We start from the raw sequence: 24,527 nt of genomic DNA, 5'->3' as shown, positions 1-24,527 counted from the left end.
CACAAGTATAATAATCATTCAGAGGCAACTTAACGTATAGACGAGAAAAATGTATTCAGAATCATATATTTTTTCTTCTTCTAAACCCCTCCCCTACCCCCTTTAACAATTCACAGGCAAAAAAAAAGGTATCCATGTATCTCATTTAAATGTACAGGGAATTTCAGGTAGCCCCAAAAGAGCATAATATAACAGTGAATTAAATTAAAGTATTGCCTTCCAGTCTCCCATAACATTTTCATGTACAATAAGTGTTCTTTAAAACATAGAAAAGAATGATTGCAAAGATTTGAATTTCAATAAATGTTTAGGAAGGGAAATGGTCCGTCTATGAAATGACACATCATTGTGAAAGCCTATTTTACCAATTCTAGCCACTAACAGGTTTTGAATTATTAAGGTGGTGCACAATTTATCAAAATGATAATGTACAGCACAGCGAGTCTGTGTGCAGCCACATATAATACATTTCCCATCTGACACCTGAGAAAAGTCTGCCGTTCTTTTTCTTACAAATACATGTGAACAATGTTGATAAATCAGCATAGTGTCCTTTCACCCTTATTTACACACAAAGCAAAGGCCCTAGTAAATTCCTGAATATGTTTAGGACCGAATTCCATTTTAATTTGAAAAGTCTAGGGTTTGGGATGGTTTGCTGGAAATGTTGGTTGATTTTTGCTTTTAAAATGTCTTTATTTTTTTCATATTTTCAAGTGGTTAAATCTACTTGAGAAATGGGAGTGTGATTCAACTAATGCTCCAAGGTTTATGCCTCAAACAGCATTCATTTTATTTGGCTGTTTATTTTAGAAGGCTGTCACTTTCTAGGACATGTGATAATATATTCTTTAATGTTCTAATTTCTTTATTTGGTACATTTAAACAAAATGTGTTTAAATTTCACAATAATTACAGAAATACTTGAATTACCCTACTAAAAATTAATACATCAAACATCATATAATAAAACAAATGTCTGGTGAAAAGATGCATTTGAAAAGATTACACTTGCCAAAAAACAAACTTTTCTGTATCTGTATAGTTGTTGAGATATCTTTTAAATACTTAGATCAGCAGAAACTTACCAATGTTGTAAAAATGTAATGATAATATTCTGTCATCATTCCCATTGCCAGTGCCTGTGAAACAAAGAATGAAAATTGGGTTGGTTATCACATTTCAGAGGACATTTATCAAACAATTTCTCAATGTTATATTAAAGACAAAACAGCATTAGAATCGCTCCAAAAACTTTTTCTTTTAATTGTGAAAGTAAATAAGGTGGATTCTGTGAGTTTACGAGAAGAAAGTTTCCCATATGATGCACTCTACCTCTACTAATATATCAAAATAATAAAATGTCCAAAAAACAAAAAACATACTGTATGACAAATAAAACCTATTTCAGCGATGGTGTACAGCTAGAAGATTCTATCAAAAGTGATGATAAAAATCTCAGAAGCAAATGTCCCACAAAAATCAATCAACAATCAAACAGCCTCAGCTGTAATAGGCTAATTAGGATAATATGTGACAATTAATGCCAGTACTTATATCCTGAGCTGATAGATAAATATCTTAAGCTAATTTTGCAGATTCCGGCTATATATATATATATATAAAAAAAATATATATATATATATATATATATATATATATATATATATATATATATATATATATATATATATATGTTCCAATAATAGATGTACTCAGTTAATAGTGAATCTACAGTATGGCTTCTCTGATATATATAGGATTAACCAAATATAATACTATTGTCTTTCAATATATCTTAAAGTATTAGGATACTTAGACCAATGGTTTACATTATTATACATAATGCCTCATGCAGTAACCGCCGATTAAAAATTCACCAGGGTACGACAATTATCTAAAAGTTTGGGCCCCCTGGCTTGCCCAAACAGACATCCCTGGGGTAGAGCGTAACACAATTTGGCTATAATAGTAATAAATGCGTTCTCCTTTGGGGACATAAGAACCAACCCCACACCTAGAACCTCATACTCCTTACGCCCAATCACTTACTCTACCGAAAGGCCTCACTAGTTGATACATAGTCCTCACGCTGTCCAGGTGTTCCCCGGAGGCAGATGTATTGTTATCCTTGGATACACCTTCCCTCTCTCCTCCCCCCCCACCCCCTCCTTCCCTCTCTCCTCCCCCCCCACCCCCTCCTTTACCTCCTCCCCCCCCACCCCCTTTTTTTTTTTTTTTTTTTTTTAATATATATTATTTTATTTTATTTTTTTACTATTATTATTTACCCCAGTACCTTACACATGACGATTCCCACTCACGTGGTTAAGTAGGGCTCGAAAAACTACGTGAGTTTATTATGCTTTTGTTATTGTATATGATATGCTAAATATGCACCTGATGTCTTTTTTTTTATGTATATCATGCATTTATGTATAATAAAATACAAGTTATAAAAAAAAAATTCGCCAGGGTTTTTAAATCGCAATTTTTGACAGCGTTGCTATCACGGTATGCAGAAAGCCCTGAATACCAGTGTTAGCAACATTTGCAAACATGATGAGTAGCCGGCGACGAGAAGATCGCCTCTCTGAAAAGGGCTCACCCGGCGAGTTCTTTCTGCTGCAGAGAGAGAGAGAGAGACACCTCTCTCTGCGCAAATCTCAGCCGTAATAAAAAAATTGTAAATTTTATTACTAGTGTAGATGAGCAGGGGGTCTCCGGAGCAGAACCGCATTGATTTGAGGTCAGGAGACACCTGCTTCCAGAGATACAGGCCCCATTATGGGGTCCCCGTATATCCTATGCTTTTGATTCCCACGGTCACGTGATGCGGGATATTTCAATGCATAAGAGATACCGGTACCCCATAATGGGGCCTGTATCTCCGGACCTCAAATCAATATGGTTCTTCTCCGGAGCCCCCCTGCTACAATACACTAGTAATAAAACCATAATAATTTTTTTAACACATTCGTTATTCACCCCCTCTGCCCCCAATAAACATTTTAATATGTATTAATTACCAATACATAACCCACACCCTGCACCCCAACATAAAACCATTTTAATTTAATTTCAAACAGGATTGATAACATAGGATGACGGGTATCCTCGTGTTGTCCCCACGGGTGTCTGGGGGCCTCACAAGGGCTCCCCGAGTGGTCAACGCGGTTGTCTGGGGGTGTCTGGGTCGGCACCACTGGTATCTGGGGCCTTCGAGTGGTTCCCATGGGTGTCTAGGGGCCCCAAAGGATGGGTATCTGGGGGTCCTCTGGTGCTTCCCGTGGGTGTACGGGGTCCTCGGGTGTCCCCGTGTGTGTCCGGAGTTCCTCTGGTGGTCCCCGTGTGGCAATGTATGGCATACATTGCAATAAATACACCTCCCCCCACCAAACACATACAGTAAAGTAATCTATTATCCAGATATGGATAATTGCTCATTTGCCCATTATTAAATCAAACAGTAGCCAAACAGCATAAATAAAGTAAATAAAACCGTTCTACTAACCCCTGCCATCATGAAGGGCGTCCTCGTCAGTATACGAGGGCCATGTTCTCCGATGCAGCAACAATACATTAAAAAAATACAATCTATGGCCCATAAACCCTAAATCACCGTAGCGGTTAATAACTGCTATAGTAATTAAGGAGTTAACCCCTGTCCACCGCTACCCACTCTGGAGGCCTAACCACCCACCCCGGACCCACTATATTCATTGATTGGTATAGTGGTACATCATACCTACAGTATATAATATGGGCATGATAAGCCACTATAGCACTCAATGGTAACCCTAATCCAAAAGCATGAAGGCCAAAATTCATTAGTTCACAAGGATATTATGTCACTTTAAGGGATGATGTCACATCCTTTTGAACTAAGGTAACCTATCACATGGTACAGCAACCAATGGGATTGTCTGCAATCCCATTGGCTGTAATACCATGTGATACAGACATGTGGGTTGAAGGATATGACGTATCTCCCTTGGAGATAACGTCACAAGCTTTTAAAAAAAAAAAAAAGAGGCGGGCACATGAAACAGCGTCCAATAAGATTGGAACTGTACCATCTGACCCAAAAATGTGACATCATAGGCCATATCTAAGGGCTTGACGCCTCATTTGAGCTCAAGAAACCGATGTAACAACATCATGTCGTGGATCTACCATGGGGTTTTTGGATTAACAGATGAAGATTGAAGATGAATAGAAGCAAGAAATAATTACAGATGAAGAAAGAAGAAGTGTTAGAAGATCAAAGAAAGAAAAATGTTGTCACCTGGCCAGGATCTTCAAGGTGGATGGCGTTGGATTCAGTTGGATGACGTCATGGTAGAGAGCTGCCTGATACCCCGGGATTCGGAGGACCAACGCTTCTTAAGGTAAGTTAAATATTAAATATATTTAAATGAATTTTTTTTCAGGTTTTTCGATTGTATATGTTTTTGTTTATGTTTTACATTACACATTAACTCATAATGTATTCATCTGTAACCTTTTAGGGTTTAGATAAATAATTATTAGCCAATTAATTTTTTGGGGCAAATGCTTGCTTTGTATTGAGTGTTCTTTTTTCTATTTGTGATTATTCTGTGGGTGTGTTACTATGTCATTTTGCTGGCTTGTGTTGTATTTTTGTTTTGGATTGATTCGCGTTTTTAATTAATGATTTCTTGTGTTGGCTCCTAGCTTTTAAGTGATGTGTTGGATAGTGGATTTAATAATTAATTGATTTGTTGGCTACTGTTTGAAATTAATTAATTGATTAGTTGGTTACTGCTTCTTTTTATTTAATTGGTTGGCTACTATTTTTAATTATTGAATAGTGTTTTTAGGTAGTTGTGTTGTTGAATTGTGGCCTTCATGCTTTTGGATTAGGGTTACCTTTGCGGGCTAAAGCGGTTAATCATGCAAATATTATATGGATATGATGTACCACTATACAATCAATGGGTGGGTATGGTGGGTCCGAGGTGGGTGGTTAGGCCTCCAGGGTGGGTAGCATTGGACAGGGGTTAACCCTTTAATTACTATAGTGGTTATTAACTGCTATGGTGATTAAGGGTTTAGGGGCCATTAGATGGTATGTATTTAAGTATTGTTGCTGGCATCAGAGGACATGGCCCTGCAGTATGCTAACGAAGATGCCCTTCATGATGACAGTGGTAAGTAGAACAGTTTTCAGTTTTATTTACTTTATATATGCTGCTTCGCTAATGTTTGATTTAATAATGGAGAAATTAGCTATTATCCATATCTGGATGATAGTTATTTTGCACATTACTGTACTGTATGTGTTTGGTGGGGTGGGGAGCTGTATTTATTGTAATGTATGCCATATTCATTTATATTACAACAGGGTTGGTACTGCAGGCCAGCGGAGACTCGCGGGGACCACCAGAGGAACCCAGGATGCCCACGGGGACCACACGAGGTCCCCCGGATTCCCACGAGAACAACTCAAAGACCTCCGGACTCCCACAGGGACAACTCGGGGACCCCTTTGGGGCCTCTGATACCCATGGGAGCCACTCGAGGGCACCCAGACACCTGTGGCAACCACCTGAGGGTCCCCAAATACCCGTGGGGCTGACCCGGGGACCCCAAGACACCTGCAGTGAACCCAGGGGCATTGGACACCCATGGATACCACGTGGGGATACCCGCTGGCCTATGTTATCAATCCTGTGTGAAATTAAATAAAAATGGCTTTATGTTGGGGTACGGGGGTGGGTTATTAATTGGTGCTTAACATATGTTGTAATGTTTATTAGGGGCAGATGGGGTGAGTGAAAGGTCAAGTACCCCCTTCACTCACCCCTCTGCCCCGAATAAAGCTGCTGTTGCCCCTTAACCCCTTCATTGCTATAGCGGTTAGCCGCTAAGGTAATGAAGTTTACTGTAAATGCATTTTTATTGCATGGGATTGATGCCGGGTGTCTCCGGTGCTGATATTAATTGAAATCTGCTCCGGATACTCCAGGCATCAATCTAATGCAGGAAATTTATTTTTTTCCCTAAGTGCCGTCTCGCCGCTAATCAGCAGCTTCTCACCACCTTCTTGCCAACTTTTCCTGGCGAGACAATTTAAAGAGGAAATCGCAATTCTAGGGCGGCAATTAGTCTCGATAACTAATTGGGGCTACTAGAATAGCGCGAGTGTGACAAGCTGGCGATAAGCGGTTATAAATAGCTTCTCGCCGTGCGTTTGGCGATTTTTTTTCGCCCCAAAAATTGCCGAAAGCGCTCTTATTGCCAACTTATAAGGGTTTACTGAATAGCAGTAGACTTATTTGGCGATAAGCTGGCGATAAGTGGCTTATCGCTGCTTACTGCATGAGGCCCATAGTGTAGTAAGTGCACCTAATAGATAGGTTGCTGGGTTAAGCACTAAAAATGCACACCTCAGCTGAGACCTTGTCTCAGTCGCGCTGACATCACCTCCGACGCGCGTTTCATTCTATAGCAAAGCTTCTTCGGGGGTGGGCAGTTCCCTACCTGGCTCTGTTATTTAAGCATGAGGCAATAAAGGAAGCGCACAACATACAGTACTGTGTAAACTAAATAAACTAATGTAAGATTGGTGCAGCTTGAAAAAAGAACTGTTCACAGTACTTGACAATGATATATAAAGGAAAAATCAGCCCACCTCAAAATTGAAAAGAGGAAAGAAAAAAGAAAGAAAAAAAGCAAAATATAGCATGTTCACAAAATCCTTTGCAAGATTCAATGGTGAGGTATGTACTTACATGTCAGTGCCTGAGCTCCTCCGCTCCCGCAATGGTACATGAAGGATTCAGAAGCCTTATTCTTAAAAAGTCCAACTTTATATAAAAATCAGGGTAAAAACTCACACAGACATTGTAAAATCTGTCTGATGGTTTCTTTAAATGTGGGAAATGTAAATATTGCAAATATGGGGAAAAAAGGAAAATAATTCTCATCAAAACAAACAGGAGAAAGTTTCACAATAAAAAAAATTATAAATTGTGACTGTAAAAAAATTATAAATTGTGACTGCAAACTTTTTCCCCTGCGCCCCCCTGCCGGCAGTCACCTCACCCCTGCACCCCCACTTACCTCCGGTGTCGGCTCCGGCGTCATGACATCACGTTGCCATAGCAACGTGACGTCACATTACCTTACGGCGTCATTTGGCGCCGCGTTGCCATGGCGACGCATGTGAATCCAAGGTAAGCAAAGTTTTACAGAGGCCCTGCAGCTCCCCCGGCACTTCATTTAAGTGCCTTCAGGAAGCGCGCGGGGCCTCTGTAAACCGCGCGCTCCCCGGAGGCAGTCTCACGCCCTCCCTGGGGGTCGCGCCCCCCAGTTTGCGCACCGCTGTCTTAAAGTTACTTAAATCCTATCTATTCTATGAAGTAATAATGATATTAGTACATCTTAGCGATCTTCATGTCAAAAACCTGATAATCAATAATTGAGCGGCCTGTTCATTTTGTATTGATGCCTAATACAGACTTTTTTGCTTATACTGATCTGGGTGCAGTCTTCCTTTACCGGACGTGAGAATGGTAATGTTGTTCTATTATTATTATTAGAGACTGGCACCTGTTAATGTTTTGTAGTACATTGAGTGCAAGCTGAAATTTGTTTCTTTATTTATATATATATATATATATATATATATATATATATATATATATATATATATATATATGCAAATATAACTGTATGCTCATCTGCATGTCTTAGGCAGGTCTGCAACCCCGCCTTTCCCCATTATCACCCAGCATACAGCACTTCCACTGCAGCAAGGGATTCTGGGAAATGACATGCAAATGAGCACAGTGTCACTTTTTGCTCATTTGCATGTCATTTCCCAGAATCCCTTGCTGCAGTGGAAGTGCTGTATGCTGGGTGATAATGGGGAAAGGCGGGGTTGCAGACCTGCCTAAGACATGCAGATGAGCATACAGTTATATTTGCATATTTGCTTTCCTGTGGAGGGTTTTTGTCACTTTTTTTACTCACCATAACTTAACTATATATATATATATATATATATATATATATATATATATATATATATATTTATATATATATATATATATATATATATATTTATATATATATTTATATATATATATATATATATATATATATATATATATATATATATATATAAAATCAAAAAATAAATAGATGATACCGTTCTGTGGCTAACGAAATGCTTTTATTTGTGCGAGCTTTCGAGATACACTGATCTCTTCTTTTGGCAATGTTACAATGAACGAAGCAAGCAAAGGGTATACATAAAAACAGTGTCTCTTGGAATGTTATCTGTGCTTGTTCCTCCCCCATGTGTGGATGTGATTTATGGCTAGAGATGTTAAATGGGTCCTGAAAGTTAGTGATGTGTGTGTGTATCTGTGTGAATATAAATGAATGGAGAGTCCACAGTGTATACAGTGCTTTACAAAAGGTGTGTGTGGAGTGGGAGTTAATATAAATGGTGTGGGTAGGTGTGGAAATGTGAGAGATTGTAGCATAACTAAAAGTGTGTGTAGATATTATACATCAATAGGGACCACATAGTATCTACACACACTTTTAGTTATGCTACAATCTCTCACATTTCCACACCTACCCACACCATTTATATTAAATCCCACTCCACACACACCTTTTGTAAAGCACTGTATACACTGTGGGCTCTCAATTCATTTATATTCACACAGATACACACACACACACACACATCACTAACTTTCAAGAACCATTTAACACCTTTAGCCATAAATAACATCCACACACGGGGAGGGACAAGCACAGATAACATTCCAAGAGACACTGTTTTTACGTACTGTATACCCTTTGCTTGCTTCATTCATTGTAACATCGCCAGAAAAAGATATCAGTGTATCTGGAAAGCTCACACAAATAAAAGCATTTCGTTAGCCACAGAACGGTATCATCTATTTATTTTTTTATTATATATACTGTTGTTTTTTTTATTGGACATTTGCACTATTTATTTTATTGAGATTTCTAAATACATGCAAATTAGATGGATGTTTTTCTATGCTGCTGTTAAGAGTTATTCATCAAAGTCTTTGGACTGTAAAACGTAGTAACAGCTCACGAATTCTTGAAGTATGTTTCTTAAATCTGGTGCTGGATTTTGCAGCCCTTACACAAGTTTTGCAGTTGCAAAGTGGCAGTGGTATGTTTTTTAAGGGGTTCTCGACTCCCGTACTCAAGAGCCCTAATCAGGTAAAGTTTTTAGGATATCCCTGCTTCTGCACAGGTTGCGCAATTTTGGTTCTTTGGCTACAGTGTCGGGGACAGGAAGTCCAGCTACCTCTGTATACTGTATGTAATGTTTACAGGGGGGAAAATGTGAATGATCATGAAAAACATACTAACAAACATGAAAATCTCCTGAATCCTTTTTTTTTGTTATGCAGTGAAAATTTTTAAATTAGATATACTCATCTTATGAAAAAGACAAATGTAAAAACACCCAATAGTTTTCCAGTGCCTTACAGTGCCTTACATGAAACCTGTGACTTATACTGTACTGTATGACTATTTATCAAAGTCTCAGCTAAAGAAGTGTCAAAACCTGTGAGTCAAAAAATTGCACCAGAGTTATTAAACAAAATGGGATTCCTTGACTCTGATACATATAGTGCTATTTTGTTTTTTTTTTAACCCAGTTTTGCATCTTGATAAGATTAGTAAATATACCACATAGGTGTGATTTATCAATGCAAATTGTGTAGCTTTCTTTGCATCAATGTATCAAGGTTTCTGCGCCATGTGCATCAGTTTTGCAATTTGGGGAATGTCAATAGGAGGAGATAGGGAGAAGATAAGCGATGCACAGAATCTAATGCAATGAATTGAATTGCCTCTGTTCATGCATCCCTGTTTCGTTTTGTATTTCCAACAAACAAGTCCCTCAAATTTAAACTAGTCTAAACTTTTCTAGCTAACACTTGATGCCAAATGTAGGAAACACTTATATCTGATGCAAGTAAAAGCAGAAAATGGAGCCATGTTTCCAAACAAACTTACAGTATATTTGTACTTTATGTTATATATCTCCCCAATAGAGTCTGATGTGCAAGTTCTTTAGGAAATACTTCCTAAATGAATTTAGATTAGTTTAACCCTTTGAGTGCCCCAGGACGTAGTCACCATGACATAATGACCATGTCATACCAAGGGAGAATCTTTTTTTTTTTAATAGCTCTTCTCGTGTCCTGTGTTCTCATGGAGCCAAGTCACGATCTAACCGGTAAGGAAATGGAAGAGGAAGATTCCTTCCCCAAATTGCCACCACATTCACTTGACGGCACTGTGCCAGAGGGGATGTGGCAATCAAACACCACAACCCCATTCGACACTCAAAGGATTCATCTAGTATTTTTTTGGGGGGGGGGGGGATGTTTATCAAACTCTCATAAATCCCATTGTTCATTAAAAATCCTAAATGAAATGTAACTACACAAGGGCTAATTCTATAAGATCTGCAGTGGTTAATACTGCTAACATTCTTCTGAAATCGTAATTATTATTGAATAACACCTTTAAGCACAGAACAAATTCTAACCAAACACTATTCATTATTGCCATTTGCATTTTGCATTTCTATTCATAAATAAGATACAATTGTTATGTTTCCTAATATACTGTAAGAGTTTGCCTAGCTTTTATTAGAAAGATTTTTTATTTTTTATTTGATGCAATATATCATAAGCCTGGTACTATAAATAAAACATGTAATTCTTCACGTAGCTTCATATAAATAAATAGATAAACAAATGAAAACTAAAATAATGAGGTGTAATAATAACGTTCCCCAAGCCATGGCAACAAAAGCTTTTTGCAGTGGCACCAGTGAAGGTGAGAGGCACTGAAAGCTACAGAGGATCCACATTTGCGTATGGGCTGCCCTCAGCTTTTCTTCCTGTGCCTTGCTATCTGAAAAAGCAGTGACTGGGTTCCCATAGTGATCTCCAGCAGTGAGGAAAGCAAGTCTGGCTACATTTCCCAACCTCATTATCCATTGTATTGATAAGAATTTATAAGGAAATTGCCACATTAATGCGCTTTGAGCCATGTTAAGGTCAACATTGTCTCACATCTTGTCTCTGTGTTTGTATTTTCAGAACATAGTCTTATTATGGTGTTAAATATTAATTCCATCTTATGCACATTCTACAAATCATTTTTTATAATAATTATTATTACAACATTGTAGACCTTTTTGTGTCCTTGTAAAAAAAATGTTGCTTAAAGGAGCAGTTTTTTCTGTGACTGTCACTGGAGACCATATATTAACACATTTTTACTGGGATCATACATTGAGCAAAAGATGTAAGGGAAATAAATTGTAAATGTATTCACAGGAAAAGGCATACACACAATGATACATAAACTACATAAAAAAAGACACACATACTGGGGATCTGGAGTATAAAACTAGACTTTCCTAGGTACAGGGGCTCCTAAATAAAAGCTTACTGTAAGGAATCCACACCTCAGTTTACTGCTTACCTTGCCTTACAGACCTGTGCAGCCCTGGAACACTCCCCCTGATATCTACAGCAGCTGTGCAAGCTATTTACTACAGCTCCAGCCTTGTACTCAGTCATTGGAGCAGTGCCCTCACACCCTCCTCCGGGGATTGGCCCGCTGGCCTTTAAGTACTGCATTCCCACAATGCTTCTCTGCCGAGCATAATCCTTCTTGGATGTTCACTGGGTTTGCCACAGCCACCTGTTTGGCCGCCTTGTTGTTGTTTCCATGTTCATGTTCATGTTCCTTGTTCCTAGTTTGTGTTCCTAGTTCCTGGTTCCTGGGGCCTGCTGCTCTCTCTCCATTGCAGAGGCCGTGTCCTGGTTCCTGTGCTGAAGCGGTGGATCTCAAGCGTAACTTCAGCTCCCTGTTCCCTGAGGCCTGCTGCCCTTCCCATAGCAAAGGCCTGTCTCTGAGTCCTGAGGTCTGTAGCTCTCTCTCCCCGCACAGGCTCATTCTGGACTCCTGTGCTGAAGCATTGGTTTACCAGTGCTGTCTGGCGGTGTGCCCACTCCGATCTGCCTTCTCCTTTCTGAGACCGGTACCATGGGCCATGGTCGCCGCTCACGCAGAACCCGCTCCCGCCCTGCAGCTATTACACTGAAGCGGGACCTAGTTGACTTCCTGTTGCCGAAACTCCACATGGACAACGTTTACCCTGATGTCTCCTATCCTAACCCTTGCTCGTCCACGGACTACGCTGCTCTCTCCAGTCCCGACCCTGCTATGTACGACTATGAACTGCGCAATCCAGATCAGCCTGCGCGGTCTAAGGTCGGTGCTTATATAACCCCACCTCAGCCACGCGGTCCGACCCTGGTTTGTGGCGAGCACAACCGTGACACTTACCCTGACCGGGACATAGCCCAAAAAGTCCTGGAACTGAAATCAGCGTGAAGTTCTCGACGCAACTGCTTCCTTTTTCCAGAGGTCTTGAATCTGCTTGGCCCGGGACTTTGCTCCAAACATCCTGGAACTAAAATCAGCTTGAAACTATGTTCGTTTATGAGAACTTGGCCGCAAAAAGCTGGACTTAGAAAATATTTAGAGTTCATTTTTCTGAAGCCGGTGCTCTGCTATCCACGCAAGAGCATCCTTTTCTATCTTCAAAGGTCTCGCTGCAGTTCTGGTGCTTAGAAACTCACTAACGGATTGGCTGACGTTTTCTTATAGTATTTTGGAGTTCAATTACAAAATACTACAGCCAATCCCATCGTGTGAACTTTCTCAACAGCCAATCAGAGCGTTGCCGGTCAAGCAAGCCGGGTAAGTGGGGAATCTGAATCTGCCAAGGGACATGTGCAAGATTGCCACCCTAGTCCCTTACTATTCAGATGCTACCCACTAGGACAGGCGCCTCCAAGTCTTATGGGGCAAATGGTAGTCTGGACGACTTCCATTCAGCCCAGGGCGAGAGTACTTGAGCCCTGGCCCCCAAATGACTCTCACACCTAGCATCCTCTGGTGGCTTTCATCTCCGATGTCTGAGCAGACTTGCTGGCACCAAGTTGTTAGCCAAGTTGCCTGTCAGAACATTGGTTCTGAAAGTCCCAGCTCATAATACCGTGCACAACAGTACACACACTATTAAACAATTGTTAATAAAATGTACTTGATATATCCTTAGTCTCTAGATATGGGGAATAGAATAGAAAGCTGCTCTTTATTTTCTACTAGCCTATATTCCCCACAGACTATATCATAGACTGGGCTTTGACTTTAAAAATCCCCTCACAACCCCATATGTGGTTGGAGCACCCCAGAACCTCTATACCGGTTCTGAGTTACCTGGACATTAACTGGGAATCCCCCTTAACCTAGGGACCCCTCATAGTTACAGGGACTTTTTGATTCCCTATACCCCATTTACCTTTCTGGGTTATGCTGAAGCAGGGAACTCTAGCGGTGAGTTGCGCAAGCATTTTAAAGGGAGATATTGCCAGGACAATGTGCCTATATGTATCCAGGAATCAAGCATGATTCCCGGGTACATTTTTGGGGTATACAGCAACTCTGGAACCTGACTACCTAAGCAGATTCTGACAACACTTTCTCCGTAAAACCCCCCTTGAAACTCATGCCCTAGCAATCCCTGCTCGCTGGCATATCTTTGGAAGGTAAAAACACAAAAAATCTTTAATAACACATTTTACAGATTATGCATTAAACAGTATTGGGCTCAAGAGTTGACACTCCCGAACCCCAACACATGGATCAGAGGTAACCAAACGGGGTTAAACCTTTATTGTGAGCCTGGTTACCTCCTCACCATCACAGTGACCCCCTTCTTTCTGTTTACATGTATAGGAAGCAGAGGGTCTACTCTCTAGAGCTGCGATTCATGTGGTTGAGCTCTAGAGACCCCCTTCTTCCAAAACATGTTAAAAAAAAAGGGTGGCGCAAAAAGAAAATGAGTAAGGTAAACTGGCCCTTTAACATAAACATAAAGCTTAATAATGTATCGGTCTTCCTTAAGCAAATATAATCTTACTTGAAGCAAACGTTTGTTTGTTTCGTGTTTCTTTGGAAATTGAGTTGCATTGCCTTGTTTTTGAAGCCTCTGAATGAATTTTTTTTTTAATCAAACCTGCTTGTCAAGCCCACCCTGTCCCCATTAGCAGGCCAATGCAGATCAGCAGGCAGGAGACGGGCGGTTTTCCTCTACCAATCCGCAGGCAGGAGAGAGGGCAGTTTGTCTCTACCAATCCACAGGCAGGAGAGAGGGCAGTTTGTCTCTACCAATCCACAGGCAGGAGAGAGGGCAGTTTGCCTCTACCAATCAGCAGCCAGGAGAGAGGGCAGTTTGCCTCTACCAATCCGCAAGCAGGAGAGAGGGCAGTTTGCCTCTACCAATCCGCAGGCAGGAGAGAGGGCAGTTTGCCTCTACCAATCAGCAGCCAGGAGAGAGGGCAGTTTGCATCTAACAACTCTTGTTCAGCACATACAGTAGGGATATCACACAAAAGAGAGTAGCCTGAGGAAATCATACCTGTCTCAGCTCACCTTGTTTACAAACTAACTTTAAGATATTATCTAAAATTATTCATGTGCCTGATTTTTTGCGAAACTGTATCAATCACCGAGATTTAACCCTTTATACAGCTTCCCTTGTAAGTCATGGTTAAAAGCAGAACACAACTCAGAACACAACTCAATTCACTGTAACATCTTAGCTAGCATTATGAGGGTATTGCACATTTTGGCACTTTAAAATGAACATTGTGTGCACAATAATTCAGATGTTTTTTCATCTACAAGTTCTTTTAGCTGACAATAAAGTTTCATGAAAGGTTGCTTACTGCCAGGGAATTGCAATATTAATAACCTTATAAATTATGCTCCTTTTAGGGCATGAAGCGATACTTTTTAACAATAGCTAGCATGTATTTTGTAAGCAAATTGTTTTAGTTATTTATAACATTTCCAATGATTTTCAATACGGTTATAATGTAAATATAAATTTAGAGAGCTTGCATTTCAAGACATAGTTTAATTTCACCATAACTGTGTCACAAATCAATGACTAAACATAAAATGTTTTTTTTTATCAACAATTAAAAGCTGTGCATAAAGAATAAACTCACATCAGATTTGCTTGTTATTTTAAGGGAAATAGTGTTTCAGGGTTCCTTCATAGGCATATTTTAACATTTCTGTGCATGTTTATGCATAATCTCTTACAAATTAACAAGTCATTTGTGGATGCAGTTGGCACAACTTTTAGTGATGTAGAAAAAAAGGCAGCGCACTGCCAAAAAAGAAGGAGGCTCACAGGTGAATTAAAACGATTTATTCCATAAGTGGATCCAACATGACCCCTGGAGCAGCGACACAGGTGATTGATAAAGTGCACACGGCCCGAAACACGTAGGTGTGTCACAGGTGTGTCACCTGTGTTGCTGCTCCAGGGGTCATGTTGGATCCACTTATGGAATAAATCGTTTTAATTCACCTGTGAGCCTCCTCCTGCTTTTTTGGCAGTGCGCTGCCTTTTTTTCTACATCTAAAAATAAACGCAATAGGACCCCGCTGAAGACTGCGGAATCAAACAGTGAGTTATTCCTGTGGGTTTATGCTTTTAAGTCAGCACTATGTGGGACAATCTGTGTACTGTTTATGTGTGCCAGTGAGCACTAGGTACTAGTCCCCTCTCCCTAAAAAGGATGCTGTACTAATACTCAAGATACAGTGAAGTGGTCCTAAAAGCGGAGAAGTATATATTTATGGGATATAATCAACTCTTGATGCACCAGTCACCTATATCCTGGCAAAACTTTTACTAGCTGCTTCAGTAAGTCCTGCAATCGCGCTACGATCGGTCGTAAACTCCCACTGACTGGAATAGCTCAAAGTGGAATCAGATGCTTTGGGGCTTATTCAATCAGCTCGTTAATGCATTTTATCTCCTTTTCTTTATGTATTAGTTAACTGTTCCTTATTTTTAAAAAAAGGAAATAAGTATTGAGCTAGAAAAACCTCATTTTGTTTCTCGCATACTTACTTTGTAATGCTCTTTAAAAAAGTGTAAAAACTAGTCAGTAAACAGATTCCTCCCATCTCTGTACCTATATAAGTAGCCCCTGGAATAAGCTTCCCCCTGTTAAGGAGTAAGATTTCAGAGATTCCTTGGCATGGAGAAATGCCTTCACAATATATTGGATAAGAGTCACGAATATTTTTTTTGTCATGTTATGATTCAATCACTGACTGCGAGAAACAATCATAATATATGGTGATAAAACATTTTATATTGTAAAAATATATATTTTCAATGTAAACTATTCAGGCAAGACAAAATACAATTGAACTTCCGCGCTCAAGCCGTCCAAAGAACCAAGTCCCCCCTTGCTGCTATCCGTGTGTGAGCGTCTCCTCCAAACACTCCTAAGGGGGGCTCCAAAAAATGGAGTCCCCAAAACAAAAACAGAAATGCGCACAGAGCGCATATATTACTGAGACAGATATTATCTGACTTGAAAAGCCTTACATTTTTTATGTAAGATAATATTCCCACTACAGCTGGAAAACATTTGTAGTAGCCTACAAATACCTAATAACACAACCCTTCCCCAGTAATATCAGCCCAAATGAATCCAATTATTCATATACAGTACTGTACTTACAGCCATCTTATCTGCATGGAAATATAATAATGTAAAGGGTTTTTACACCATCATCATATCTCTAATATCTGGACAGCAAGGTAAACTGGGAGCAGGAATATTTGTAAAGGGTGTCTACACTAAAAGAGGCACAGTAAGCAAATAAGTAGTGTATAGACACTGTTTAACTGGTCCAATAATGAATAAATGCTGATTATTTTGTTGATTTAGCAATGTCACTGTTAATTTTAGTATTCTGTGATAAATTGTAGATACAGGGCCTCATGCAGAGAGCATCGTTATTTCAAAACGCGCCATTTTTTGTTCAATTTCGCGCAGAAAACGGCAGAAAATGGCGAGTTACGAAAAACGCGCCAATTTTTTTTTCCTATGTCTAAAACTCGCCTCGCGGCTGGCGAGAACCTCCATCTCGCCATTTTTAAAACTCTCCGAATGCAGAGAGGTACGAACGGCATGTAGCGGCTGTTCGCGCCAAAAAATGGCGCGATTCTCGCATTTTTGCCGTGCCAGGAAAAGATGGCAAGATGGCGCTCGCCGCCTATAGTAAAGGGGGAAAAAAAGGCGCGAATTTGTTTTTACACGTTTCTGAAGCGCGCATCTCGCCAATTTAAACTCGCCACACGCATCCATGTTAAACATAGCAGAATTCGCACTTTTCTGCATATGGAGAATAAAACTCTCCAAAAAAGCTACTTTTTATGAAATTCGCCAATTTTAAAATTTTATGCTCTCTGCATGAGGCCCACAGTAAGCACATCATAAATTTTCCTACACAATGATTATGTAATATGTTTACCATCTCAAATCAATCACTTATTGGAAAATAGAGTTTTTAAAATCTGAAAAGACAAGTTTGCGTCAAGTAGGAGGTAGGGAAAGGAAGTGTATCTTTATGTTTGCTTTACTATTGTTTCCTAATTAAACTAAAAATCACATTTAGAAGGAATCAAACAATGATTAAGATGTCCAGTAAAATGTAATAAGTTATTTTAAAATTATGTTTCATAATGTGGCTACTGGCTTGGTCACTAAGACACTGTATACCAAGGAGGGTACACCAGACACTCCAGGGATTAATACAAAACCAGTGTCTTTATTTGACCAATTTCAATCCTAAACATAAACCTCTGTTAGGACTGAAACAATATTGAAATGGAGTAAAATTTTCTTGTAATTATCACTAGTATGCCTGCTATCCCCTTTTGTTACAGTCTGCTGCAATTCTAAAGACAAGAGGAGCATCTGTGAAGTATCGGATATTAGTGCTTTCATTACTGTGACTTCGACGTACAGCAAATCACTAACAGGCACATTCAATATATTGTACAGTGATAATCCAAGATCAATAATGAGTCGTATTGCAAACCACAAAGTACCATTTATTTAATAAATTCCTGATTTATTCACTAAGCAAACTAAAGGCACAAATTGGCCTTGGCATGGCAGCACATATGCATAGAATGATTTCAAAAGGATTAATTTGAAAGAAAAATATCTTAATTCAAACTACTGTATATTGGGACTGTAATAAATGTAACGATTGATAAAGAAAAAAAGACCTTCTGTTTAAAGTACTCTATATATATTTTTTTTAATTTGCTTCATTGAAGGTAAGTATAATAATTGTACAATTTAGATTTATGTCTGTACACTTTACTAGCAGTCTAGCAAATATATCTCCTATTTTATTGTGGCAATGAAACTACAAATGCTTAGTTTATGCTTAAACACATGCATTACATTTCAGTGTCATGTACTAGCACTAAGGGGTTGATCCAATAGTAGTGAGAGACAAGAAGTCTGAAATAATTTGAGCAAATCTCTGCCATTTGAACTTTGGCCATTTTCAAAACATTTCAGTGACAGTCTACAATTTGCTGGAGGTCACATTGACACTAATGGAGATGGTAATGGGCCTCATAATTGTATTGGCGATTACTTATTTTATTATTTAAGACTATGACGTATTTAGAAAAGAGGCACATTGCTGGGGAACAATAAATATTTACTAATAGTGTGAGTTGCTTGAGCAGGGAAGTGCACCCCAACATATGTCATCACACAGTTATTATCAATAATTTTTAAATTTTTTATGTAATAAAGTCAGAATTCTATTAATAGACTGTACTGTATGCCTTATAAAGTATTTCATTCTTACTCTGTGCCAACTTGAATTATTGTAAATAAAATAAAGAATTACATTCATTAAATTTGTAAGTTCTAAGGGGTAGATCCTCAGAAGGTCCCAAATTTTTTAAGGCTACATTTTTTCATTTTAATGTATCTATATCCGCAACGCATACTGTATACCTAAAGCAGCTTAACGGTATGTTATTCAGCCATTTTCCTTAAAAATAAGGGAACCTTAAATTTTAACAGACCTTAGGCTTCTACATATGTAAATAATATGGTAATGAGCACTATACTGACCAACGGAGATCCTCAGACCTTCGTTGCTGTTAAGGTTATGCAAATAACGTAACCATATTTATCGCCTGCTGAAATCTGCCCCTAACCACTTCGAAACCCTGAGAAGCATTGTGTTATTTCTCCAAATAGCCCACAAGGGAAAAGGGAAGATCTTAAGTGGTGTCGGAATGAATCCTTTCATGATGTGTTATACTAACAGATACTTTGTACTGTATGGTGGAACGTTTACATGGCGGAAACACAGCAAAAAAATAATATTAATTGTTTTTTTTTTTTTTAAAGAAATTAATTATAACTATTTACTATAAATTGTTTTATGATCAGTGAATGTTAGCTATGTTTATCTGGCCTACTATTGTATGTATAATTTATGGAAAAAAGTATGAGTTTATCAGAATGAATCTACATACAGTATGTGAAAAATATTTTCAAGTAGACAGAAGTAACCAAAATAATATTTAATTACAGTTCAGGCACTGTGTGTAAAAAAATAAAACATTTACAGTAACATATAATATTCAACAAACATAACGAAATACATTGCAGACAACGAGAAACATATATAAACATATTTACAAAGTACGACTGATGTGGGAAAGAGATGACGGCAATGTGTCCATTCTCTCCTGTATTGCCCAGTTCAGGACACTAACAGATCCCTTCAACTGGACCATGCTGGTAGGTACAGCTTTGCTGTTCTAACAGTAACTAATAATGTTCTTTCTCAATGCAAATGTGCAATGTATTTTTTTTAGGCTACAATAATTCCCCTTCATCCAGGTAACATTTTGCAAACGGACCTTACGTTAATAAGGAGAAAAAAAAAGGTCTGTTACACCTAAATAGGTAAGGTAATGTTATTTGCCATTATTTAGCGCACTTATAAGGATCTACTACTAAATTTGTAAAAACTACAACTTGTGGAATGCTGACTATTTGTGATTGTCATTATTGTTGAGTGTATGAAAATGAAGCTGCATTAGTTGAATGGAGATAGAATATATCTGTGTGCTAAAACACTTATTGAGTTTAGGACAGCGCTGGATGTAGTTATTAAAACATACTGTATGAATAATTACTATTTTAAAAAGATAATATCTATTGTTACCTGTTTTAGTATGCCTGCTGCCATATCATGGCTGCAGTCAAAGATTACATGGAACTCCTTTCCTCTCTTCATCTCTTTCAGTAGTGGCTTGGCATCCTTTGTGTCAGTTGGCAGCTGACGAATTTTGAGTCTCAAGTTGTATCGGGATGGAGCCTTAATGAGCTCTTGTAGTCGAATGAGACCTTGTAAAAAGAAGTACACATATATGTCAATGACCTTGTAAAGAAAATAGTTTATTCCAGTGTTTTTGATCTCCTTTCCATATGTAGCGCAGCGGAATCCCCAGTGTTTTAATTGAGTTTTATTACTTTTTTTTTTATACTTTAATACTAATATTAATATTCTGTAATCCTTACGAGCTGGGATTACCATTCTTCCTGAAGAAAAATCTCTCTTTGAATGCAGTTTCAGAAACTTGTGGCACTATTTCTTTATACCCATTGTCAATTGGACTTATTCAATTAGACTAAAATTCCAAGATAAATTTAGCCAGAAAAGCTCAGATTACTGATTCCCATGACTTTTCCCCATTCAATACTTTGCAGCAGCAAATAATAACATTTCCTCCAACTGAGGTAGGTCATGCTATTTAATTGTAACAACACAAACATTATTATTTTTTGTCCTTAACACATATGATTACGTTTTTATATTTTTAGCTTCATTTTGAATACTGTATAAGGCATTGCTTACACCACCAATAATAGAAAAAATATAAAAATAGTAAACATCTATGCAACGTCGGAAAAACCCCCATTTTATGTTGTGTGTGTATTATGGGATCACCTTATTGTTAATGTGGTGGGAGGATCTAAAAATTGGTATTAGAGGATCTACATATTGGTATTAGCAACCCCTACTATTCTCTCTCTCTCTCTCTCTTTCTCTCTTTCTCTCTCTCTCTCTCTCTCTCTATCTCTCTCTCTCTCGTGTAATGTGAAGTAAATACATGTGACAAATAATGGGAATATTATTAGTAGATTATGTTTTTTAGTGCAAGCTCAAGTTCACAACAATTATACATCTGTCACTTGCAGATTTTTTTCCTACCTCACTTATAGGGAAAGATGCAGACTAAAATAGTGTAAATTCATTTTAAGGCAGTTGTATACAGTATGTGTAGAAGAGTGAAAGACATCCTGAGTTTTCTAAATGTTATATTGGTGTTCTCCCATTATAAGAATGGGGATAAGCTTTGAACAAAGGATTACAAATCAAATATTGATTTGTTCTTGAGAGCATTTAGGTAAGGTCACATTTGACCAAAATCATTTTCTTAGCACATTTTACAACAAAAATGTTATGCACTCTGAACTTTTAGAGTTATGAAATTGTATTTTTACAGCCAATAGTATTAACACTCTCTGTTACATTGAGGCCTGCAATAATATGCAACACAATGTATTACAAGCTCCTTTCTACTATAGGCAGTACTCGGTTATCCAACGGAATCCATTCTGGTAGTAGCGTTGGATAATGAAACCGTTGTAAAGTGAGTCCCATGTTAATCAGTGGCGGTGAGCGTCAGATAACGCATTCAGGCGTCGGATAACTCATTCCGGCGTTGAAAAATGGCCCATAGGGTTGCATTGTAAAGCATTGGATATGCCATTCGTTGTAAAGTGAAACGTTGGATAGCGAGGACTACCTGTAATGGGGATTACAAAGGCTTATTTTATATCATACTTAGACCAAAGTTGTAAGCTACAGTAGATTTTCTTGATATGGTTCAGATGCCAGGATGAATACCTTTGACATTGATAAGAGGTAAGCCTCCAAAGCCCTGAATCAGTAAGATTTGGGGTTCTGGGTAAAAAACATCAAATTAATGGAATATTATTGATTTTAACGAGTGATACTCCATTAACACTTATGAGAAGACACTGATGCCAACAATCATTGAAATGGACTTCAAATCAGTGACTTACACAGATAAAATGAGTGAGAGTTGAAATATCTGACATTGCATATAAAAATGTGTCAGAATATTTACAGATGCTACACTGATGTCTTTAGTGGCTTTATTCAGTTGAATGTTTATTAATTTTCTTTGGCCAAATAAATTATGTGTTTTATTAAGGTTCATCTTTGAACTTCAGTTTTGAGAAAAAAATTTGGCCAATACGATAGGAATATGAAACCACAACTGCATTCAATCTGAACCCCTTCAGTCTACATGTGTATTGCCCCAAAGGCGCTCCCAACTGCACAGAATAAGCATGCTAAGGGTTAATATCTGTGGTTGCTTACTGCTGTGTTTCATCAGCCCCACCCTCTGGAATGTTAGTGACCCAGGAGGACAAAGGACTTTGAAACCACAGCTGCATTCAATCTGAATCCTTTCAGTCTACATCTTTGTCACCCCAAAGGCGGATGCCTGATGGGGTTCCCCAAGAGCTGCTACCCTCTGTACAGAACAGCATGCTAAGGATTATTATAGGCTAAAGCAGTAAAATTCCGGGTATTATTGAAAACCCTGCTCTCTGATTGGTTAAAATTCAAGGCATTATCCAATCACTAATGCCCGGAATTTAAGCAGCGTGTAATGTGTAGTTGTCAATGTGTTTATTTCCAGCCAATCAGCTTTCAGAACAGCTGAGACAGGGCAGGGGATTCGTCTGAATGAAGTAACAGCTCTGAGACAGGGCAGGGGATTGGTCAAATTGAGCTGCACATGTAAGATAAGTAGCAGCAGTGGTAGATCTATAAAGTGCACTGGCAGCGCTCATATAAAGTCCCCTGAGATACAGAGCTCAAAAATAATGAGCAGTGGTGGTGTGTGAATAACACAGGGACATAGAGCACTGCTGTGTGTGGTGTGCACAAAGCACTGAGGAAATCCAGTGATAAATACCAGCGTTACTCAGTCAGGCAGCAGGAGAATCAGATGATAAAGACCAAAGTCTTGCAGTGGGACATCAGCAGTAAAACGGAGGAAAGTCTCACGCAGTATGGTAAGGCACACGGGTCACAGGATGGAGGGGTGCTGTCACAGCTCTGCTCCTACGGCTCATTATTTTTGAGCTCTGTATCTCAGGGGACTTTATATGAGCGCTGCCAGTGCACTTTATAGATCTACCACTGCTGCTACTTATCTTACATGTGCAGCTCAATTTGGGCATCACTTTATTCAGCTGATTTACAGCACATTTAAGGGTCACAACTTTATGTATTTCTAGCTATGTGCCTAACTATCTCTCATCATCATTAAGAGGTTTATGTATATTTACTACAATATATATCCAATCTTTTCCTTGTGGTCTGTATCTACTTACCATTTATATTCATTGCTACTCTTGTTCTGGATCGGCCGATCTCAGTAAACATTACTTGGGGAGAAATATTTTTCCCCTAGTTCTGTTATGTTATATTTGTAATGATATATTGTTACCCTGCTTTGGCTCTTATCAGACCAATTGTACCTCTTTGATGTTTTTACGTTGTGTCGCATAGCGATCTGACATGTGATTTGTGTGGGTCTGTCTTTTGTGTTTTTTATACTCTTTGTTAATAAAGTCCATTTCTATTTTTCACAATTCAGCATTTGAGTGCACCTTTTTGACCCTACTCTCCCTCCTTTTTAGTCATAATATATATATATATATATATATATATATATATATATATATATATATATATAGCATTCTAAAACCACTTGTCAGGAACACACCCAGCTATATCCAGGATACCACCGACCTGCTAAACAAACTGAATGCCATTGGCCCCCTCCCTACAGGAACACTACTAGCAACTATGGATGTAGAGTCACTTTATACAAACATCCCCACGAGGATGGGATTTCAGCCTGCAGATACTTTCTGGGATCGCAGGAGCCACTCACAGAGACAGTGACTAAATGCATTGAATTTATTCTGACCCATAACTACTTCACATTTGTAAATGACACATACCTCCAGACAACCGGGACCGCTATGGGTACTCGGATCGCGCCACAGTATGCCAATCTGTTCTGCGCAAAACTGGAAAGTGACTTTCTGTCCACCTGTCACTTGAAACCCCTTACATACCTTCGCTACATCGATGACATCCTCCTGATTTGGACCTCTGGCGAACAGGACCTCCTACAGTTCTATGACAACTTAAATACTTTCCACCTGACCATCAACCTCAAACTCACCCATTACCCGGATGAAGTACATTTTCTAGACACCACCATTACTATAAAGAACAACCAACTACAGACTTCTGTATACCGCAAACCTACAGACAGAGCCAGCTATTTGAGGGACAACAGCTTCCACCCGACACACACCAAACATGCAACCATCTACAGTCAAGCCATACGATAC

The 24,527-nt window shown here is 38.8% G+C and overlaps 1 protein-coding gene across 2 annotated transcripts in view; it reads right to left on the bottom strand.

The window, feature by feature from the left end:
• The window catches only part of GRIK2 (glutamate ionotropic receptor kainate type subunit 2), a 925,501-nt gene that overhangs the window by 525,230 nt on the left and 375,744 nt on the right, over positions 1-24,527 (bottom strand). For both annotated transcript variants that reach the window (XM_075597530.1, XM_075597529.1), the window contains 2 exons: positions 20,218-20,399; positions 1,089-1,142 (listed from right to left, as the gene is read on the bottom strand). In XM_075597530.1, the coding sequence (XP_075453645.1) occupies positions 1,089-1,142; positions 20,218-20,399 (236 nt within the window). The remainder of the gene's footprint in view (positions 1-1,088; positions 1,143-20,217; positions 20,400-24,527) is intronic.

The sequence above is a fragment of the Ascaphus truei genome, chromosome 4, assembly GCF_040206685.1.
Source record: "Ascaphus truei isolate aAscTru1 chromosome 4, aAscTru1.hap1, whole genome shotgun sequence".
Lineage (NCBI taxonomy): Eukaryota > Metazoa > Chordata > Amphibia > Anura > Ascaphidae > Ascaphus > Ascaphus truei.
Note: the sequence above shows the minus strand (reverse complement) of the source record. Positions and strands in the feature narration are given on the sequence as shown.